This window comes from Mastigoproctus giganteus, chromosome 6 (assembly GCF_048544385.1).
Source record: "Mastigoproctus giganteus isolate SK-2022 chromosome 6, ASM4854438v1, whole genome shotgun sequence".
Lineage (NCBI taxonomy): Eukaryota > Metazoa > Arthropoda > Arachnida > Uropygi > Thelyphonidae > Mastigoproctus > Mastigoproctus giganteus.
In genome coordinates, this window is record NC_143580.1 from 65,457,353 (window position 1) to 65,473,945 (window position 16,593).

At 34.8% G+C, this 16,593-nt stretch overlaps 2 protein-coding genes across 5 annotated transcripts in view; both read right to left on the reverse strand.

Annotated features, from left to right (window-relative positions):
• The window catches only part of LOC150084367 (cell adhesion molecule Dscam1-like), a 99,751-nt gene that overhangs the window by 35,801 nt on the left and 47,357 nt on the right, over window positions 1–16,593 (reverse strand). The window contains exons 1-4 of one of the 4 annotated variants that reach the window (XM_090376008.1): window positions 12,475–12,685; window positions 11,798–12,076; window positions 9,760–9,879; window positions 7,072–7,239 (exon numbers count right to left, since the gene is read on the reverse strand). The exons of 2 other annotated variants lie outside the window; for them this stretch is intronic. In XM_090376008.1, coding sequence (XP_090232134.1) covers window positions 7,072–7,239; window positions 9,760–9,879; window positions 11,798–12,076; window positions 12,475–12,553 — 646 coding nt within the window. In that variant the 5' untranslated portion in view covers window positions 12,554–12,685. Of the gene's footprint in view, window positions 1–149; window positions 270–440; window positions 722–1,050; window positions 1,116–7,071; window positions 7,240–9,759; window positions 9,880–11,797; window positions 12,077–12,474; window positions 12,686–16,593 lie in introns of those variants that run through there. One more of the 4 variants, XM_090376011.1, reaches the window with a different exon arrangement.
• LOC150084368 (cell adhesion molecule Dscam2-like) lies at window positions 1,858–6,427 on the reverse strand. The gene is made up of 4 exons (XM_090375262.1): window positions 6,328–6,427; window positions 5,834–6,115; window positions 5,560–5,679; window positions 1,858–2,036 (listed from the first exon to the last, which is right to left on the reverse strand). The coding sequence occupies exons 1-4, from the start codon at window positions 6,392–6,394 to the stop codon at window positions 1,858–1,860; spliced, it is 648 nt and encodes a 215-aa protein (XP_090231388.1). The 5' UTR covers window positions 6,395–6,427.

The window sequence follows — 16,593 nt, forward strand, 5'->3', positions numbered from 1 at the left end:
TTTATGCAAATTAGCTACCTCGTTTCTAAATCCGAGTCACTCAACAATATATATGAAGATATACTGTTGTATGCAAGGTGCCTACAATCGTTATACCAACTATTATCGTGATTATCATTGTAGCACTTATTGATACAGAGCTAACGTACCTTCCAACTTCTTCCATGATATAGTCGGAAATGGATGTCCTTCTGCTTCACATTCAAACTTCACATCTATATCTACAACTATCGATCTATCCTGGGGCACCTTAAGAAACTTCGGTGGCACTATATTAAGTAGAATAATATAAATATAAAAAAATAGGTAAGTAAAACGGATTCAGCTTTGTAGACTAATTATTGAAATTAAGATTGGAAAAATTATCAATGGAAATAAAATACAGCAGCCTTCTGCTAGAAGCACAGAAAGAATTTTGGTAACGTGTGAATTCATCTTACCAACGACAGTAAGCTTCTCCATATGCTCATCTTGTCCATTATCGTTAGTCACACGACATGTGTAGTTCCCCATAGCAGCCAGCGTTACAGACTTAACAGATAAAGAAGAAAAATCATCAAAATTTCGGATTTCAATATTGCCTTCACTGATCACTGGATGTCCATCTTTAAACCAGGAAAAATGAAAGGTCTTACACCAGACTTAACAGCACACATCAACGTCACCTTTTCGCCAACTTTGAAGAAAGAGGATAAGCTGAAGGGTTGAATCTCAGGTGAGCCTGTATTGTAAAAGCACCAAAGTTTCCATTCATTTAAATAGATACATAATATACAGTATATTATTCACAATGCTCTTTTTATTTAGCAAAAAATATTAATATCTTTTCAATATTTATACAGAAAAAAAGATTTTTGCTTATATTAAGTAAAACATTTTTAAATTTAAAATGACTTAAGTTACATCAGCGATTGGCATGACTTTAAATTAGTTAATTAAAAATTTGAATATTTAATTTCATGTTATAGACGTTTAGAATTTAATACTGAATTTTGCTATCAAACGTTAGGTTTCTTATCATTTATTTAAATAGTCAAAAACCGTACTCACCATTTCCATTTATGTATCCTATGGTCATAAGAATGAGGATACCTTCACTGCATAGCCATCGCTTAATCCTATCAAAGCAGCGTAACCCCGGCAAACACATGACTTAAACTATCAGTCGATTAACTGAAGCTGTAACAGTATCCTGGGTAAAAATTCTAAATGAACAACGTCTCTCATATACTCTTATAAATGCTCACAAATATTCACCCTAATTTCTCCAGAAAATTAAGTATTTTTTAACAATATTTCTGTTTAAAACGACACGTAAATCATGGCGCTAGATCATAGCCATCTTTGTGATTCGACAGCTGCGCCTCGCAACGAAAAATCTCTGAACTACACCCACAGAATTTCTTAGGTTATAAATTATGAGATGAGTGAAAAACAAGAAAGTTAAAAACTATAAAAAAATTAAACATTATGGAAATATTATTAGAGCCTAGATATATATTATTTTACACGTGAAATCACACATTTATATACAGAAACCTAAAATTAAAAATACACATAAATTCAAAAAAGATTATTCCAACATTCATCCCATAATTTTTGTTAAAGTAATGCAAATAGTGGCATAATTTTAACGGATAATTAAAATCAAATATTTAAAGAAGTTATGGCATTTTAGTTCTATATTAATTTAGATATTAATAAAATTAAACAAGTTTTAAAACATTTTCGATGCGATTCACTACTTTAATGGTTGCAATTGTATTCATATTTAAACAATTATAATTTTGAAACATAACAGTCAAAAGAATTTAAAGCATGTTGTATTAGTGACCATCAGAGAGCTCATCTCTTAAATTAATTCAACCTACCGTGAATGTCTACCATTATCACTTTACTTAAAAGTGGTCCTACACTGTTAGTGGCTTCGCACATGTATTTTCCTGCATGAGACTTATCCGAGTTATGAATACTGATGATGCTTCTTCCTGGTGTTTGATGCTGAGTTTGCACAGGAATACTATTATCTTTATTTTCTGAAAGAACAAGATGTTTTATTATAACTATCCAAGTTTATAAGCATAGACCTACAAACAAGTATGTAGGAGCACTGTATTCCTTATTTTGCATAAAATTTCGTATTAAATACTAGAGCTCCATATATTCCGGAAATCTAGAAAAACTTAAGGTAATACTTAATAAATAATAATTTACAAGATACCAATAATAAAACAGTTTTGTACATTAAATAAATATAGCAATCTTAAGTTAAAATCTACAGTGCAGTCACGAACTTGAATAACTTTAAATTTATATGAGAAAAGATTTTGTATTCAGAGTTTTTGCTCTTGATATATTGGATTCTATTGTATCAATTAAATTTTTCACAGTAATTAAACAGGGCATTATAACAGCTTTGATAAAGATTTCGTGATCTTAAAAATTTTAGAAGTTACTTTTAAAGAATATACCGATACATTTTATTTCATATTCTTTCACTTTTATAATTAATTAGTCCTTAAAACAAAAGGTCTAAATTCGAGACATAATTACTTTAACTTACTATCGCATTTTTCATTGAGAGTCCGTTTAGAACTGGCATAATAAGCCAAATTTTCTCCTATTTAAATAATTATCAAAGTCTTTAACTGTGTTCTTAAAAAATTCTGTAAATAATTTCTCTTACACATAAATTCAGTGATCAACGAATTGTGACCACCCTATCCGTAATGGACTGTGTCGCATAGCTCGCAGGAAGGTAGCGGTGGTTGCCATGAGACAGGTTTTACTGGCAAGAACTAGGATCCATGGTGCGTATGAACCAACTTTTCAATGGTGACGTGTTAGGAGACAATGTGCATCCTGCCATGTTGCATTTCATCTAGGACAGAAACGGGATCTTCTAAGACGATAATGCGAACTAGGATCCATGGTGCGTATGAAGAGAACACAGAGAGACTGCACTGCGTACGAGTGGTTCGAGGAAAACAGTGAAGATATCACCCATCTTGATTGGCCTCCAAATTCGCCTGACCTCAATCCAACTGAACACCTGTGAGATGGTTTGGAACGGGAAGTGAGGCGTATGGGCATGCAATCGTCATCTTTTCCGACACTGTGGAAAGCCTTGCAGGCAGCATAGTTGCAGATCTCTACGGACATCTAGTGGAGTCAATGACTAGGCGAACAGCGGCTGTTATCCGTGCGGACGGTGGCCCAACACCATATTATGTAGGTGGTCACGATTCAGTGACCACTGAGTGTACTTTACAGCGTTCTATATCACTCTATTGCATTGTATGTCAATTATAATGTAAAATATGGCTATAAATTATTATAAGTCACTTTCACATATACATAAATTTATTCTTCCTGTGCAATCGAACCTCTTTTCATACTTTTTTTTTTCTGAAATAATGAAGAGAAAAACTCTGAAAATGGTAAAGGGGAAAGAATTATATAGTATTAAAGATAAATGATGCAAGAATAGGATTTTATTTGAATCAACCAAAAAAAAAATAAAAAATTAAATAAAACAGATTATTCATACTATTACCAATCCCATCCAATTCCACTTTGAACTTACCCAGATTCACTCCCTCTCCTGCAATTGGAGGCAACTTATTCCAGGGTTCCACAACTGGCTGCTCAAAGCTCAACTTCATGAGATCCAGTTTTCTGTTATTCCCGAGATTTTATATTTGTCTCACCTACGAGGCAAAACAGACCTTCCTCAGTCACTTTACTCCATCTCTTCAGCGCCTTACATGCTTCAATACGATCTCCTTTTAGATGTCTAGTTGCAAAACTTTGCAGTGCACACCTTTTTAGCCATTCGTCATACGTGCAGTCACCAATCTGGTCGTCCTTCTCTGAACCCCCCCCCCCTCGCAAGAAGTTCTATCTTTTAGGTGCGGTCTGCAGACCTCAATACTGTCCAAATACAATCTAATCCTCGTCTTGTATAGAGAAATAATGACATCCTTGTCCCTACTAACGAAGATGATATAAATCATGCACAGGCTTTCCTCGCCTACTGTTTACACTACATGGAAAATTTCACGTCGGATTGAATCGTAATATTAAGTCTTCTGGACCTAAGTACTTTTAGCTACTCTCCCTTTAAGAGAACCTAAATATATCGTCCCCTTTCTTGAAATTGAGTCTTTCGCTTTACCTTTGATTACATGGGTTTCTTTAGATACGATCCATTCATAGCATTGTAGTCACTGACTGCTATTGGTTACCCCACAGTCAAGTTTTCCATGCAATTAGGCTCCTTAGAAAGAAGCAGATCTAACATATTGGAGCTCTTTTACTATCTCGGATATACTGGAATAAGTAGTAATCACCCCAGATTTGTCAAAAAACCTGTTATCATATAATGTAGTCCCCAATCATGTATTCTGGTTCAAAAGCACTACGTTGAAGTTACTCATAACGAGATAATCTACTTAATCGTATTTAATAGCTCATCCAATCTGCCTAAAGAGATTATCATATTCCTCAATGTTATTTGGCCTGTAACATACCCTGGTTATCTCTTCCCTTTCCACAGCATCACTCCCCAACTTCGTTGTGCCTCCCTATCACTCCAGAACATACAATATTTACCAAAATTAAATTCTTCATCCTGAATCTCGGAGTTCCATCATGTCTCAGTAAACCCAATTACTTGAGCATCAGTTGACTTGATCAGAAGGTAAAATTCATTTGTTTACTATGCTCTCGGCATTACTGTATATTATATATTTTTAAAATGTGCTGCTTTTGACTACCATTACATATTCCTTTATAGTTTCTTAAAAATGGTTTTCCATTTGGTGTTGCTGGTGGACCTTACTTCTATTACAATATCCCTTTCATAGTTTAGGGTAATTGAAGATTTCACACAAGCGGTTTCAGAGAGAGTACTTGTGTAAAATTATATATTCCGAGATCTTACATCCAACTGAATAATTTTTGCTTCAATTTTTGTAACTTGAACCGATTTCGCTAATAAGATTGTGTGCAACTTTTCGCCCTTTTTACCGCAAACAGTATTTTATAAAGCGAAATAATTAAATATTTGCTGTACTGTACAAAATAAATTTTCTATTTATACTCCAGAACAACTACACACGGTCGGAGGAGAACATTGCCGTATATACCAGTCACCCGGGCTTGAACCACGGGCAAATCATATGCGTGTACTGCTCTACCCTCGCCTGCAACTACTAGGCTACTCGTAAGCTACGTAATGTATGTTACTTTCTCTCGAAAATATGATATACTTGTGCAGTACTGAGTATAGTAACTTGCAGTGCAGAAATGCAATATGGATGTACCCTTGCCTTACCACCACAACCAAGATTGTTGATCGAATCCAGAGTGTACCAGGAGAAAGTTTATAATTACATAAAATTCTGAAAGCCAAGAAATGGATACATGGTACATCGTTTTTGCATTTACTTCGCGAATTGTTTCCTTTTTCATGCGTCTGGTCATTCGTCATATAGGGATTGTGACAGAATTGAATGTCAAATAGATATGATATCCCAGAAATTAAGAATTACCAACCTGAATATTTTCTCCAGCTGACTGTTGGAAGCGGAACACCTTTTGATTCACAGTCAAGCGTAATATTGCTGCCAGCCACTACTTCAATATCCGTTAGTTCTCGCACCCAAACAGGAGGAACTGCCAACATAAAAACTATAAATAAATAATAAACATAGCATATCATAAATATCCAGCACTAATTTATTAAGATCCCTGCGAAATTTATAATGCTAAACGCAAACAATGGATAAAAACCAAAACGAGTTCGCACTTTTTTGATGAAAGTCTTTACCTTTTATTTCTAATGTAGCAGTATACTGATCAGAGCCGGAAGGCGACTTTACAATGCATGTGTAGTTACCAGAGTCTTCAGCATTAACATTTGTAATGATGAACACAGAGAAATCCTTGTTATTTGTAATTGATACTTTTGCAGATGGCGAGAATTTCTTTCCATTTTTCATCCAATGAAATTCTATTGGAGGACTTCCCGATAAAGGTATGCAGGCCACACTTGCCTTTTGCCCAGCTATCACATTGTTAGGGAACACGAATGGCTGTATTTTAGGGCTCTCTAAAAGTTTGTTTTAGAAACGTAAAATCAATAAATCTCCATTGCAACACTGCATATTTCTTCAATAAAAATCTTTAATTTTTTGTAATAATCCTATATAAATTATAATCATTTTATATATTATTATTATTATTTGCTGAATTTAATAAATATTATTATTATTATTATAATTATTTCAAGATAAGGATCAAATATCTACAGCACCAACTTACCTTGATTACTACAGCTGGAAGACATCAGTAGAGAAAGCGTCATTAAAAACACGTTTCCAAAATGCATCGTCACCTTATTTACTAACTTTAAAGCTAACCAGGACTTCATCCAAACAGGGACTTCTTCTTCAGGTATTATAAGGTATCATTCAGATTCTACAACGAAATAATTTCTTTAGAAATCACTGGAACATAACCCAAACATGAAAATCTGAAAGCAATGGCCAAGCATACTTACCACGACGTCTCTTTTCGTCTGTAACTGGCTATCTCAACGCCACTCAGTGTCTGAAATGTGAACTATATTTGTGCATAAAAAAAAAAACATACTAAATATGAGGTAAAACAGCAAAGTTACTAGGAAATAGCTCTTTTTATATAATCATTATTTAATTCAAGACGAAATAGGTAAATTATGGATTCTATAAAGAGAAATATCTCCTAAAAATCGATTTATTCCAAGGAATATTGAGAACCACATTATTTCTGAATTAAATATATTATGAGAAATAATGTCATACAGTACAATATAGAAATTTAGATAAATAAGAATATTCTATGATCTTCTTTCAAAAGCCTTTTCAATGAATTTTGTTTGTCATATTAAAGAAACTTTAAAAATAAGAATTTTTGAATTACCTATACTGGAGTGCGTAGGTTCAAAGGACATCATATTATCAGTGTACTTAACAGATGTCTAATAATTGTAATCCTTTTTCTCGTACACCAGACAAATATCCTTACCAGTAACTTTTATCATCACGTGCTTCTGAAGAGCCGGACCAATGCTATTAGAAATTTCACAACGATATAAACCTTCGTCTTCCTTCGCCACGGAATGTATCACTAATGATCCGTTGGGTGAGGACATTATTTGCTGTGAAGGAATCACTGGATGAAATTCCTTTGTTCCTGTTTAGAGAAAGGGAATAAATTTTTTCCGGTAATAACTATTTCTTTAAAAAAAGAAAAATACTGTACAGTGAAATCAAATTTAACAGGGTTCTCAACCATGATAGTGAATCGATAAAATGATCATTTATTAAGTGTGAATTAGCGAATAAAACAAATTTAATAATAAATTTATTCTATTAATAATTTTATTAAATTTTTTATTAAAATTATAGGAAATTTATCGTTAATGATTAAAGCAAATATGATCAGAAAATCAGGTGAAAGTTATTTACAATTACAGTTTAAACTTCAGTTAATTAATCAGTTTATTTTCTGTTGAAGCAGGCTGGTTTGAGCCAACGATACCTCAAAAATACATACTTAGTCTGCACTTTTAGCGTAATGAATGGCGAAGCACTCCATACGGGGCAAAATTAAGGAGAGTAAAACCTTTACCTTCGAGGTTTATAGCCTGCCCATGAGCAGCATAAAGTGCTCCACGTAAGAAATGAGAAATAAACTAACCATCTGACTACCAATATTACAGAATATAAAATTCTAAACTTAAAAAAAAAAATAAGAGTTCGGTGGTTTACTTGACCTTTATTTTTTTAAGAATGTATGAAATTATATATTGTAATGTGAGAGAATATTTAATATAGACCATCTTTGACTGTTTGATTTCTTATAAGGAAATTACGTTTCATACAACTATGATGAAGTCATATCTGGTGCAACATTGATGGGACTATTTGTTGGGCGTAAACTGGTCATCCTTCAGCAGACTGCCTAAATCTTCTAGCTTCAAGTGTAAAGGTTAACTTTAGACTGGACATAAGAAAAGTGCTAAATTATATTATATGGTTGATAATTAGGCATACAGGAGGAACAGTAAATATTTTGTGAGGTTATAGTATCGATTATTCTGAGTAAAAAAGTTCATATAAACATTTGACAAATTCTCAATGGATACGGAGATACAGCTGTTTGAAACTGGCGTGCACAAAGCAACTGTTGTTGTTGTGTTTTCTGGCGCAAGGGCTACTTAGGCCATATTGCGCCTCCCAAATCAATTGATTCACAAAGCGATTATGAGAGGTATTAAAGAACGATAAATGACTTATTGTTTGTATTTATTGGCTTTTGAATGATACAAAACACAAATAATTGACAATTTTTTTTTACAGTTCACAATAAATGTTCGAAAATCCCACAGCCAACCTCAACGCACTTTGAAACTCTTGTGGTAATATGACGTGTTATTCTTCTGAGGTCGTCTTGGCGTTCCTTTATGAGGGCAGCAGTATCCAAAATGCGAGCGAGCAATTCGTCTCTTGCATTCACCCTTTGGTGCAATATGGCTTAAGTAGCCATTGCACTTAAAACCCATTCAACAACAACAATTCACCTTTTCTTTGTATACTGCGCTTTTCATCCAACCCCACAAACAAAAATCTAACGGAGTGAGGTCTGGAGACCTTGATGGCCAATGAACGGGACCACCGCGGCCGATCCATCGTTCAAGGGAAAGTTTGATTTAGATATTGTATCACCAGACGGGCGGGTATAATGTGCAGGAGCTCAGTCATGCTGAAAGTACATATCAATCCTTGTAGCCGAGGGAACATCCTCCAATAGTAGTGGGAGTTCGTTTTGCAGAAATTCTAGGTAAATGGGACCCGTAAGCCGATTCTGTAACACAACAGGCCCTATAAACTGATTGTCGATGATACCTTCCCACAGAGAAGCGATGTTAAAAATTTGTTTCTACAATGGCATATGGATTTTCGTCTGACCACCTATGAGAGTTATGGGTGTAGTTGATACCGTCACGGGTGAAAGTAGCTTCATCGCTGAACAGTATTAATGGAATTAATCAGTGATTAGCATTTACCCACCGACAAAATTCCATTCGTTGGGCTTCGTCTCTTAGTTGAAGGTATTGCAACCGCTGTACGTGAAATGGATACAAGTCGTGCTCATGTAACGTTCGCCATACCCTTGTCTGTGGAACACCGATACGCGTAGAAATTCTTCGTGTGCTAATAGTAGGACTACGTTCTACCGACTGAAGAATGTGTTCTATTTCATCCACATTTTGTTCATTTGCACGTTCAGAATAAATATGAGCGCTGGGAACTGTACCAGTCTCACGCAGTTTGGTGTAAACACTAGGAAAAGCTCTTGAATCCGGTATTCTGCAGTTAGGTAACCGTCGATGGTATTCTCTGCAAGCAGCAGTAGCACTTTCCGCCACAAAAACCGTAGACAAACACCATATCGGCATATATTCAGCATGTGTGAAGATATGCGGCATTCTTAACACTTCAGCGTCAGATTATAACTGCTTCTTGGTCACATCTTATTCAGGGAGCTGTATCTCTGTATCCATTGAGAATTGGACTTATGTTTATATGAACTTTTTTACTCAGAATAATCGACACTATAACCTCCCAAAATATTTACTGTTCCTCCTGTATATTGTTTGGTGTGACAAACTGCTTCATAAAATAGATTTCACAGAATAAACAAACTCACCAGATGCTTTTGTCCACATTGATTTAGGTTCTGGTTTACCAAATCCTCTGCACGGAAGTGCAATTCTTTCTCCAGTCAATACATCTTGATCAACAGGAGACTCAACCCAAGAAACAGGTACTATGAGAAAATAAATAAATTTCGGTTTATATATCAATATTACTATTTATATAAGATTAGAAGAGTATCACAGGGTGTTAGCTACCAAACATGGCGCTTGATGTGAGAGTGATCTGCGTATTTGTTGATTCATACGGATTCAAAATGGGACTTGCGACTCACAGGCCATTGTTGGGGAAATTGTATTTTGAAGTTATTCAGTTTATAATAATGTGATAACAGATTCACAGCATTCAGGTTATGCTGTTGTATTTTTAAGCATCTAGATATTGTGACTGAGAAATATGACGGATCTCACATTTACCCCTAAAATGAGATGGAACCCGGTTGTTTCGTAAAGTTTATTAAAGGTTCCTATCATCCCAATAAGGCCTGACAATTGTCTACTAAGGAAAGGCAAGTTATTTAATTACAATACCAGAAAAGCTATTTATTTTGCTGATTAAGATTTAATAAAAGATCTCTTACTCTGATAAATTGCTATATCTTCCTGATCAGAATAATTCTGATTTATCTGTATGCAGCTCTGCAAAAATTTATTACAATTACGATATAAAAAAAATCCAATCATTTAAAATCGTCTGGCCGTAGAAACTACTCCATAAATAAATAATATTATATCTCACCCAATAGCACAAAGATACCGTAGGTCTTTGTTCAGACCAGTGGTCAGTAACCTATGACCTGCATGTCAGGTGGCGATTTTCCGCTATGAGTTGGACCACTCACTGAATAAATACCAAAAATTGCTTAAAATAAAAGAGAAAATATAAAAATACAGTCAATGTATTTTCACTGGCAGTTATTCTTAAATCTCAAAAATGAATTTTGAATTTCTGATTACTTAGAATTTCTGTAAGCTGACTAACGTGCTAAGGTCCATATTTACGAAGATAAACAGATGTACCATATTTAGAAATATGAAGATACTATGTCCGTTTAACATTCCTGACAAATGAACAAATCGAAAAGTCTTTTTCTATAGATTTAATTCTCTCATATTGCATTTTCAACGAATTGCTGGGCCACTTTCAAATAAGAACTCAATTCCAACTGTTTTGTGAAGTTTGTTACTGCTGAATTGTTGTTAGAAAGATGACGCCTGCCTTATAAAAACCGTAGGCGTCGCTCTCCTATCCTTTTAAACAAATAATAGATACATCTTTTTAGATATGCTGTTTACTTAAAATTATTATAGTACCTCGGCTGCAAAGAAGAATTAATCTCCAAAATGACATAAATAAAGTCAATGGTGGAAAAAAAAAGATATATTTTTTCAACTTCTTTCAATTGAGAGTATTCAGGAATGCCAAAAGGACGGTTTTGCTGCTAAATTCTTAAGTACAATCTTCCATATAATTGAAACATTTTTCTCAGTATGAATAGTAGCCCTTGATCGTGTCTTTATGAGCTACGCAGTTGTACAGACATGGAACGGGAATGGCTAGTCATTAAACTACTCACTAGGCGGAGCTGCGATCGTTATTTATTTATTTATTTTTTAATTCGAAGCCGTGCATAGGTTAAGACCAATGGAAAAGTTTTTAAAAAATAAATAAGAGATTTTTCCTACAAAGTTAAACACTCAGTATAAACATTATTTATTAGTTACATTGAGTAATATAAAATTGATGTAACTTTTGGAAAATATAAATATGGAACCTCTTTTGGTTTTCGCTACTTTTTGTGGATTTAATAAATCAAATGTAACTTTTACCGTTTTACAAAGTTCGGAACTGATAGGACCGGAAGTCTACACTTGTCTGTTGGACAACAGAAGGGAATTCAGGGGATCATAATAATGTGGGGTTCTCCCCACACTATTATGTTAACATAGGCTCTACCTCAATACATCTAATCAGTTCATATAGAGAGCAGAAAAATATCAAAGTAATGTGCAATTTTAGCCAATACTTACCAAGAGCTTTAAGAATGGCGGTATATCTATCTGATCCATCTTGTGACGTCACCAAGCATGTATAATTCCCTTCATCCTCTTCCTTTAAAGGATCTATTACAAGGGTTGAAAGTCCTGTAAATTTTAATATTTGCATATGTGAGTCTGGGATGATTTCCTGACCATCTTTTAACCACTGAAATTTGAGGGACTTTCCACCACTTGTACCACAGGTACTCATAACTCTCTGTCCTACAACAGAACTTGGAGGAAAAGTAAATGGTTGGATTTTCCACATGCCTGAAAAAGGATGACGAATTAGTATTTCGTAAAATGGGTTACTCAATCAATAATTTCAATCGTGTATTTATACCTTTTAAATAATGAAAGGCCATTTCAAATTAGGAAATGAATTGCATAAATAACACCAAGCTTTCATTCTAATACTTATGTCTGGACGCGTGTATTTTATTGCTACCAGATCATGACGTATTTTCTTCAGTTTTGTGCTCATTAAATAATATGCATTATTTAAATTATCTGGCAATATTTATTAATAATTCCTCATCTCTAATGTCATAAATACTAGTCCAAAATGCTGTTATTGTTCATTAAACTTAGTATGCCCTTAATATAAACAAACGAAATAAGACAGAAGATTATGAAAATTCTGTACATTAAAAAAAGAAACATCTTACTGAGTTGAGTACCAGCGACGAAGTTGACAATGATAACCACAATAGCGCTTGCTTCTACGTATTTAACTCTTCCCATCATTTTGAATGTTATCCAGTACTATCATACACGAAACCATGTATCATTCAGTCATGAAAGGTCAGAGTATATTAGAATGAACACACATACACTGGATAACGTGTGATATGTAGCTTCTGCAACACTACCGCCATGACTGAAGAATTCGCGTCGTTTATGATTACAAGGAATAGAAAGCGCCCTCTAACTGCAATCACTAAAATAATCCACAGCCGCTGAAATGAGGTACAAAGAAGTGGACTGGACTTTTAAATGTTTTAATTGGACATTTAAAAGTCCACTTAAAACTTTAATCGAAAAGTTAATGCGCAAAAGCATAGTGATCAGTAGGTCTATGCTTTTTTGAGTTTACGTCTATTTCTACAGAATAATTTAAATTTAATAACGCATTATTGGAAATCATTAATTTTTATTCTTATCAAATTAAATGGGCAACTTTGAAAAGCAGTAAGAAAGTCAAGCTGCTGATTTTACATTTTTCTATTTTTTTAAATATATTAAATGTGGGCATTTGTACGTTAATGAGCATAACAGATTTAGAAGATTCTCTAAAAGATGAAGTAGTGTAGGTACGAAATAGTATCTCTTTATCAGGAAATGATAAGTCCTGAAAGGATTGTGAATAAGGCCCTTAAAAGGGCCGTTTTAAACATAGCCCTTAAAAGGGCCGTTTTGAGACGATAAATTTCCTCAGAGAGGGGCATTTAAAAATGATTATAATGGACATTAGTTATGATATTTAAGAAACATTTTGTTAAATCATAAGTAAAATATACCATGTTAGAAATCATATAATTTAGCAGAGATTACATTCATAGCACACACACATTATACACTAAATAATTTTAAAATTAATAAATAAAAGTTATAAAATACATTCGGTGCCTACATTATTAGATTCCTCACCAGCCGCATTCAAATGGCTGTCAGGCGATTTTGACACGTGACTTGGGTTATATATCCGAGGTGAACGGGAATATATAATAGTTGTGGAGTATTGCAGACGATAAAATGGGCAAACGAGGTGACACCATGATTTTTGAACACAGAATGCATGTAGTAGCCCGTGCAAGGAGAACAGCTGAAAAAATGAGTCAGTTTAAAAGGAAGGCGAGAACCAGTAATAATAACAATAACTATTATTACGTTAATTCCCAAGCTTTATAGTTGTATTATGTTTGCACAGCTCTGTGTTCATAGGCCGATTTTATATATCAATTAAAATAAAGCTATAAATATCTCTCGCTGTTGTTATAGAATTTTAGGAGCATCCTTGTATACTGTCTGTAAATTGCGTGTGTTCTGAGGTCAATTTTCTGTTTTCTGGAAAAACTGAAGTTTCTAGAAGGAAAATAATGCTATCCTCGCCTCAGACCATCTAATTCAGCCACGTTGTGAAAAAGGCCCATAAAAATTCCTCACCTTATCGACAGAATTCGAACTCAGATCTTTTCCACCCGGTGTGGTGAGGACGGCGAACCTATCAACTGTGTTATGACCCACGAGGGCTGTATCTTGTTCATAAAAGAATTTATGCCGTACAAAATGATAGTAGTGTCTTTTTAAGGTTACATCAGAACTCTTAAAGGTCTCGTCAGTCGTGATGGTAGTTTCCCATATCAAGTAGCGGGAACAAATATAGCATGCCAAAAAAAAACGCATCTAGTATTATATGAGGAGTGTTGTGGTAAAAAACAATCGATGTGCCAAGGAACTCCCAAACAAATAAGCTTACATGTTGTTGCTGCTTAAAGGCTTCACAATACAAGGGCATCAAAGACCAAGATATATCTTTATAGATACCTTAATGTTTTGTTAGAATTGTTTATCAAAGCGGATTTGCTGAATGAAATAAAACCGTTCTTCCAAATCTGCAGAATTACCTATTGTCTGCTGAAGGGCAGATGCATTCCGATTATTAAATAAAACTCTGGAAGAACAGTATTTGGAATTTCTGTATCAAGGACATAGCAAAAGATTATGTTTTACTGAAAGTTGAACTTCGCATTAAGCACAGAGAAGGGGATCTTCATTAGCTAATAATGCATAAGATGAGTATGGGCCAGTTCACAGTCTAGCAAGCATTGCGTCCCCTCTGCGATTTTTTCAGATGCTGGAGTCCCATATTTTTGGATTAGGTTTTATTTGGCATAATTTGTTCATGGTTTAATTTCTTCATGCCTGGGCCCATTCATCTTCAATTTCTCTTTTAATAATTACTCTAAAGTCAGTATAACGAACTAAACGTTTTATTTGGTAGTTCTGGTGCAGACTTAGCTGTGTTGTCTGCTTTGTCATTGCCAGCAATTCCGGAGCGTCCTGGGATCAAACAATTATTTCGTAGTGATTTTTTTTTTAACAGAGGGTGATTAGAATGCCAATTTCCTGTAGGAGGCGATGATAAGAACGATGTTTACCCTATAAGGCTGAGATGGCACTGAGCGAATCAAAGTATATTAATGCAGAAAGTGATGACTACTGGCATATTTCATTTAATGCAAGGCGGATACCATATAATTCTACAGAAATGTTGTACTCAAATGGAAGGGATTTTGAGATTGTATGTGATGGGAACACCTGCTGCATCTAAATGTGAGTGTGACGTAGAACCATCCGTATGGATTATGAATTTCCCATTGTGTTTCGAAGCATGATTAACATAGATATACTGGATGTTAAGTGGTAGAATGGCATATTTGGATTATTCTCGAAAGCGTGTCCCAATAGGCCTCAGTTCGTTAGGCTCAGATTCGTAAAGTATTGGCCTAAGAGGATGGTTGAGGTATACCCACCAGGGTGGAATGTAAGCTTTCTTATTTTGGCAACTTATTGCCAGAGTAGGATTTGTCGTCTAAGATAAGGCGGGGGCCGTGTGCTTTAGTGTACAAGCTGTGAACTGGCGAGGTTCTTTAGGTACCTAGAGCAGATCGAAGGTCACTGCGTTGGATGGTGTAGAGAGATCATAAGATACTGTTTTTAGCTAAAGCATATACTATAACTCCATAGTTTAATCTTGACCAGATCAGAGAATGGTATAAATTCAGCAACCCAAAATAGAGCATTCAGCAGAATACTAAACAGTAAATTTCTTGGAAAAGAAAGGAGAAATCTTGCATTTACAAATATTGCTGGGTCCTGGTCTCCCATTTTATAAGGTGTAATTTTCCATCATAATTTATTCTTTAGGACTTGATTCAAATATGCTTAAATTTTCTGGGAAATTTGAAATATAACTTTCTTCCAAACAGGTATCGCCATTTTGGGAATCTCTGTTCTAACATGAGCATGGGAAGTTCGCCCATGATCGCCTGGTCTTCTTTCATTCCGCCCTTCCAATTTCCTAAATACCATTCGATATTTAAGGCCGGTTATCATGCATCGAACAATCTATTTCTTTTTTTTTTATTTAGTCTTAGGATGTGTCGAGTTTTAATTCTAAATATTAATATACTGCACTGCGACCATGTCACAACTACTCAGAAAGATCTCGATTCCTGATCTTCCATTGTAAGAATTTAGGAGATGACTAACCACCTGACCTCGCATCCTCCCTCATGTTCCACTAGCAATGGAAGAGGATATCTGTCCAATATGTAAAAGGACTGTCAACGACGCAGAGAACTTTTATGGACTTTTTTCACTAAGTGGCTGATTTTAGTGGCTCTCAGGAGAGCTAACAAGGTTCCGCCCCAGGAGACTTGGATTTCCCATCCGACAAAACAGGTAAACAAACCAGAAAACACACGTAATTTATAGACATACACACAGTAGATGAGGTAATTCTCATCTATTCGGGTGGCTCTAAAATGGCAGTTTTTTTTTTCAATACGTAATATATTAAAAAATTGTGTATACTTTAATCTCCACTTCTATCCCTTGTCCCTGATATGCTCCTTGTGTGTTTAATTAAAAGAAAAATACGATACTGTAACTTACCCTGGCTGATCAATTCATTTAAGGCCAGCGCTTGTCATCTAATGCAGACTGGAAGACGAAGAAAATATCTCATGCTAATCAGCGAAGAAGATCACTTTTCCTTTTTC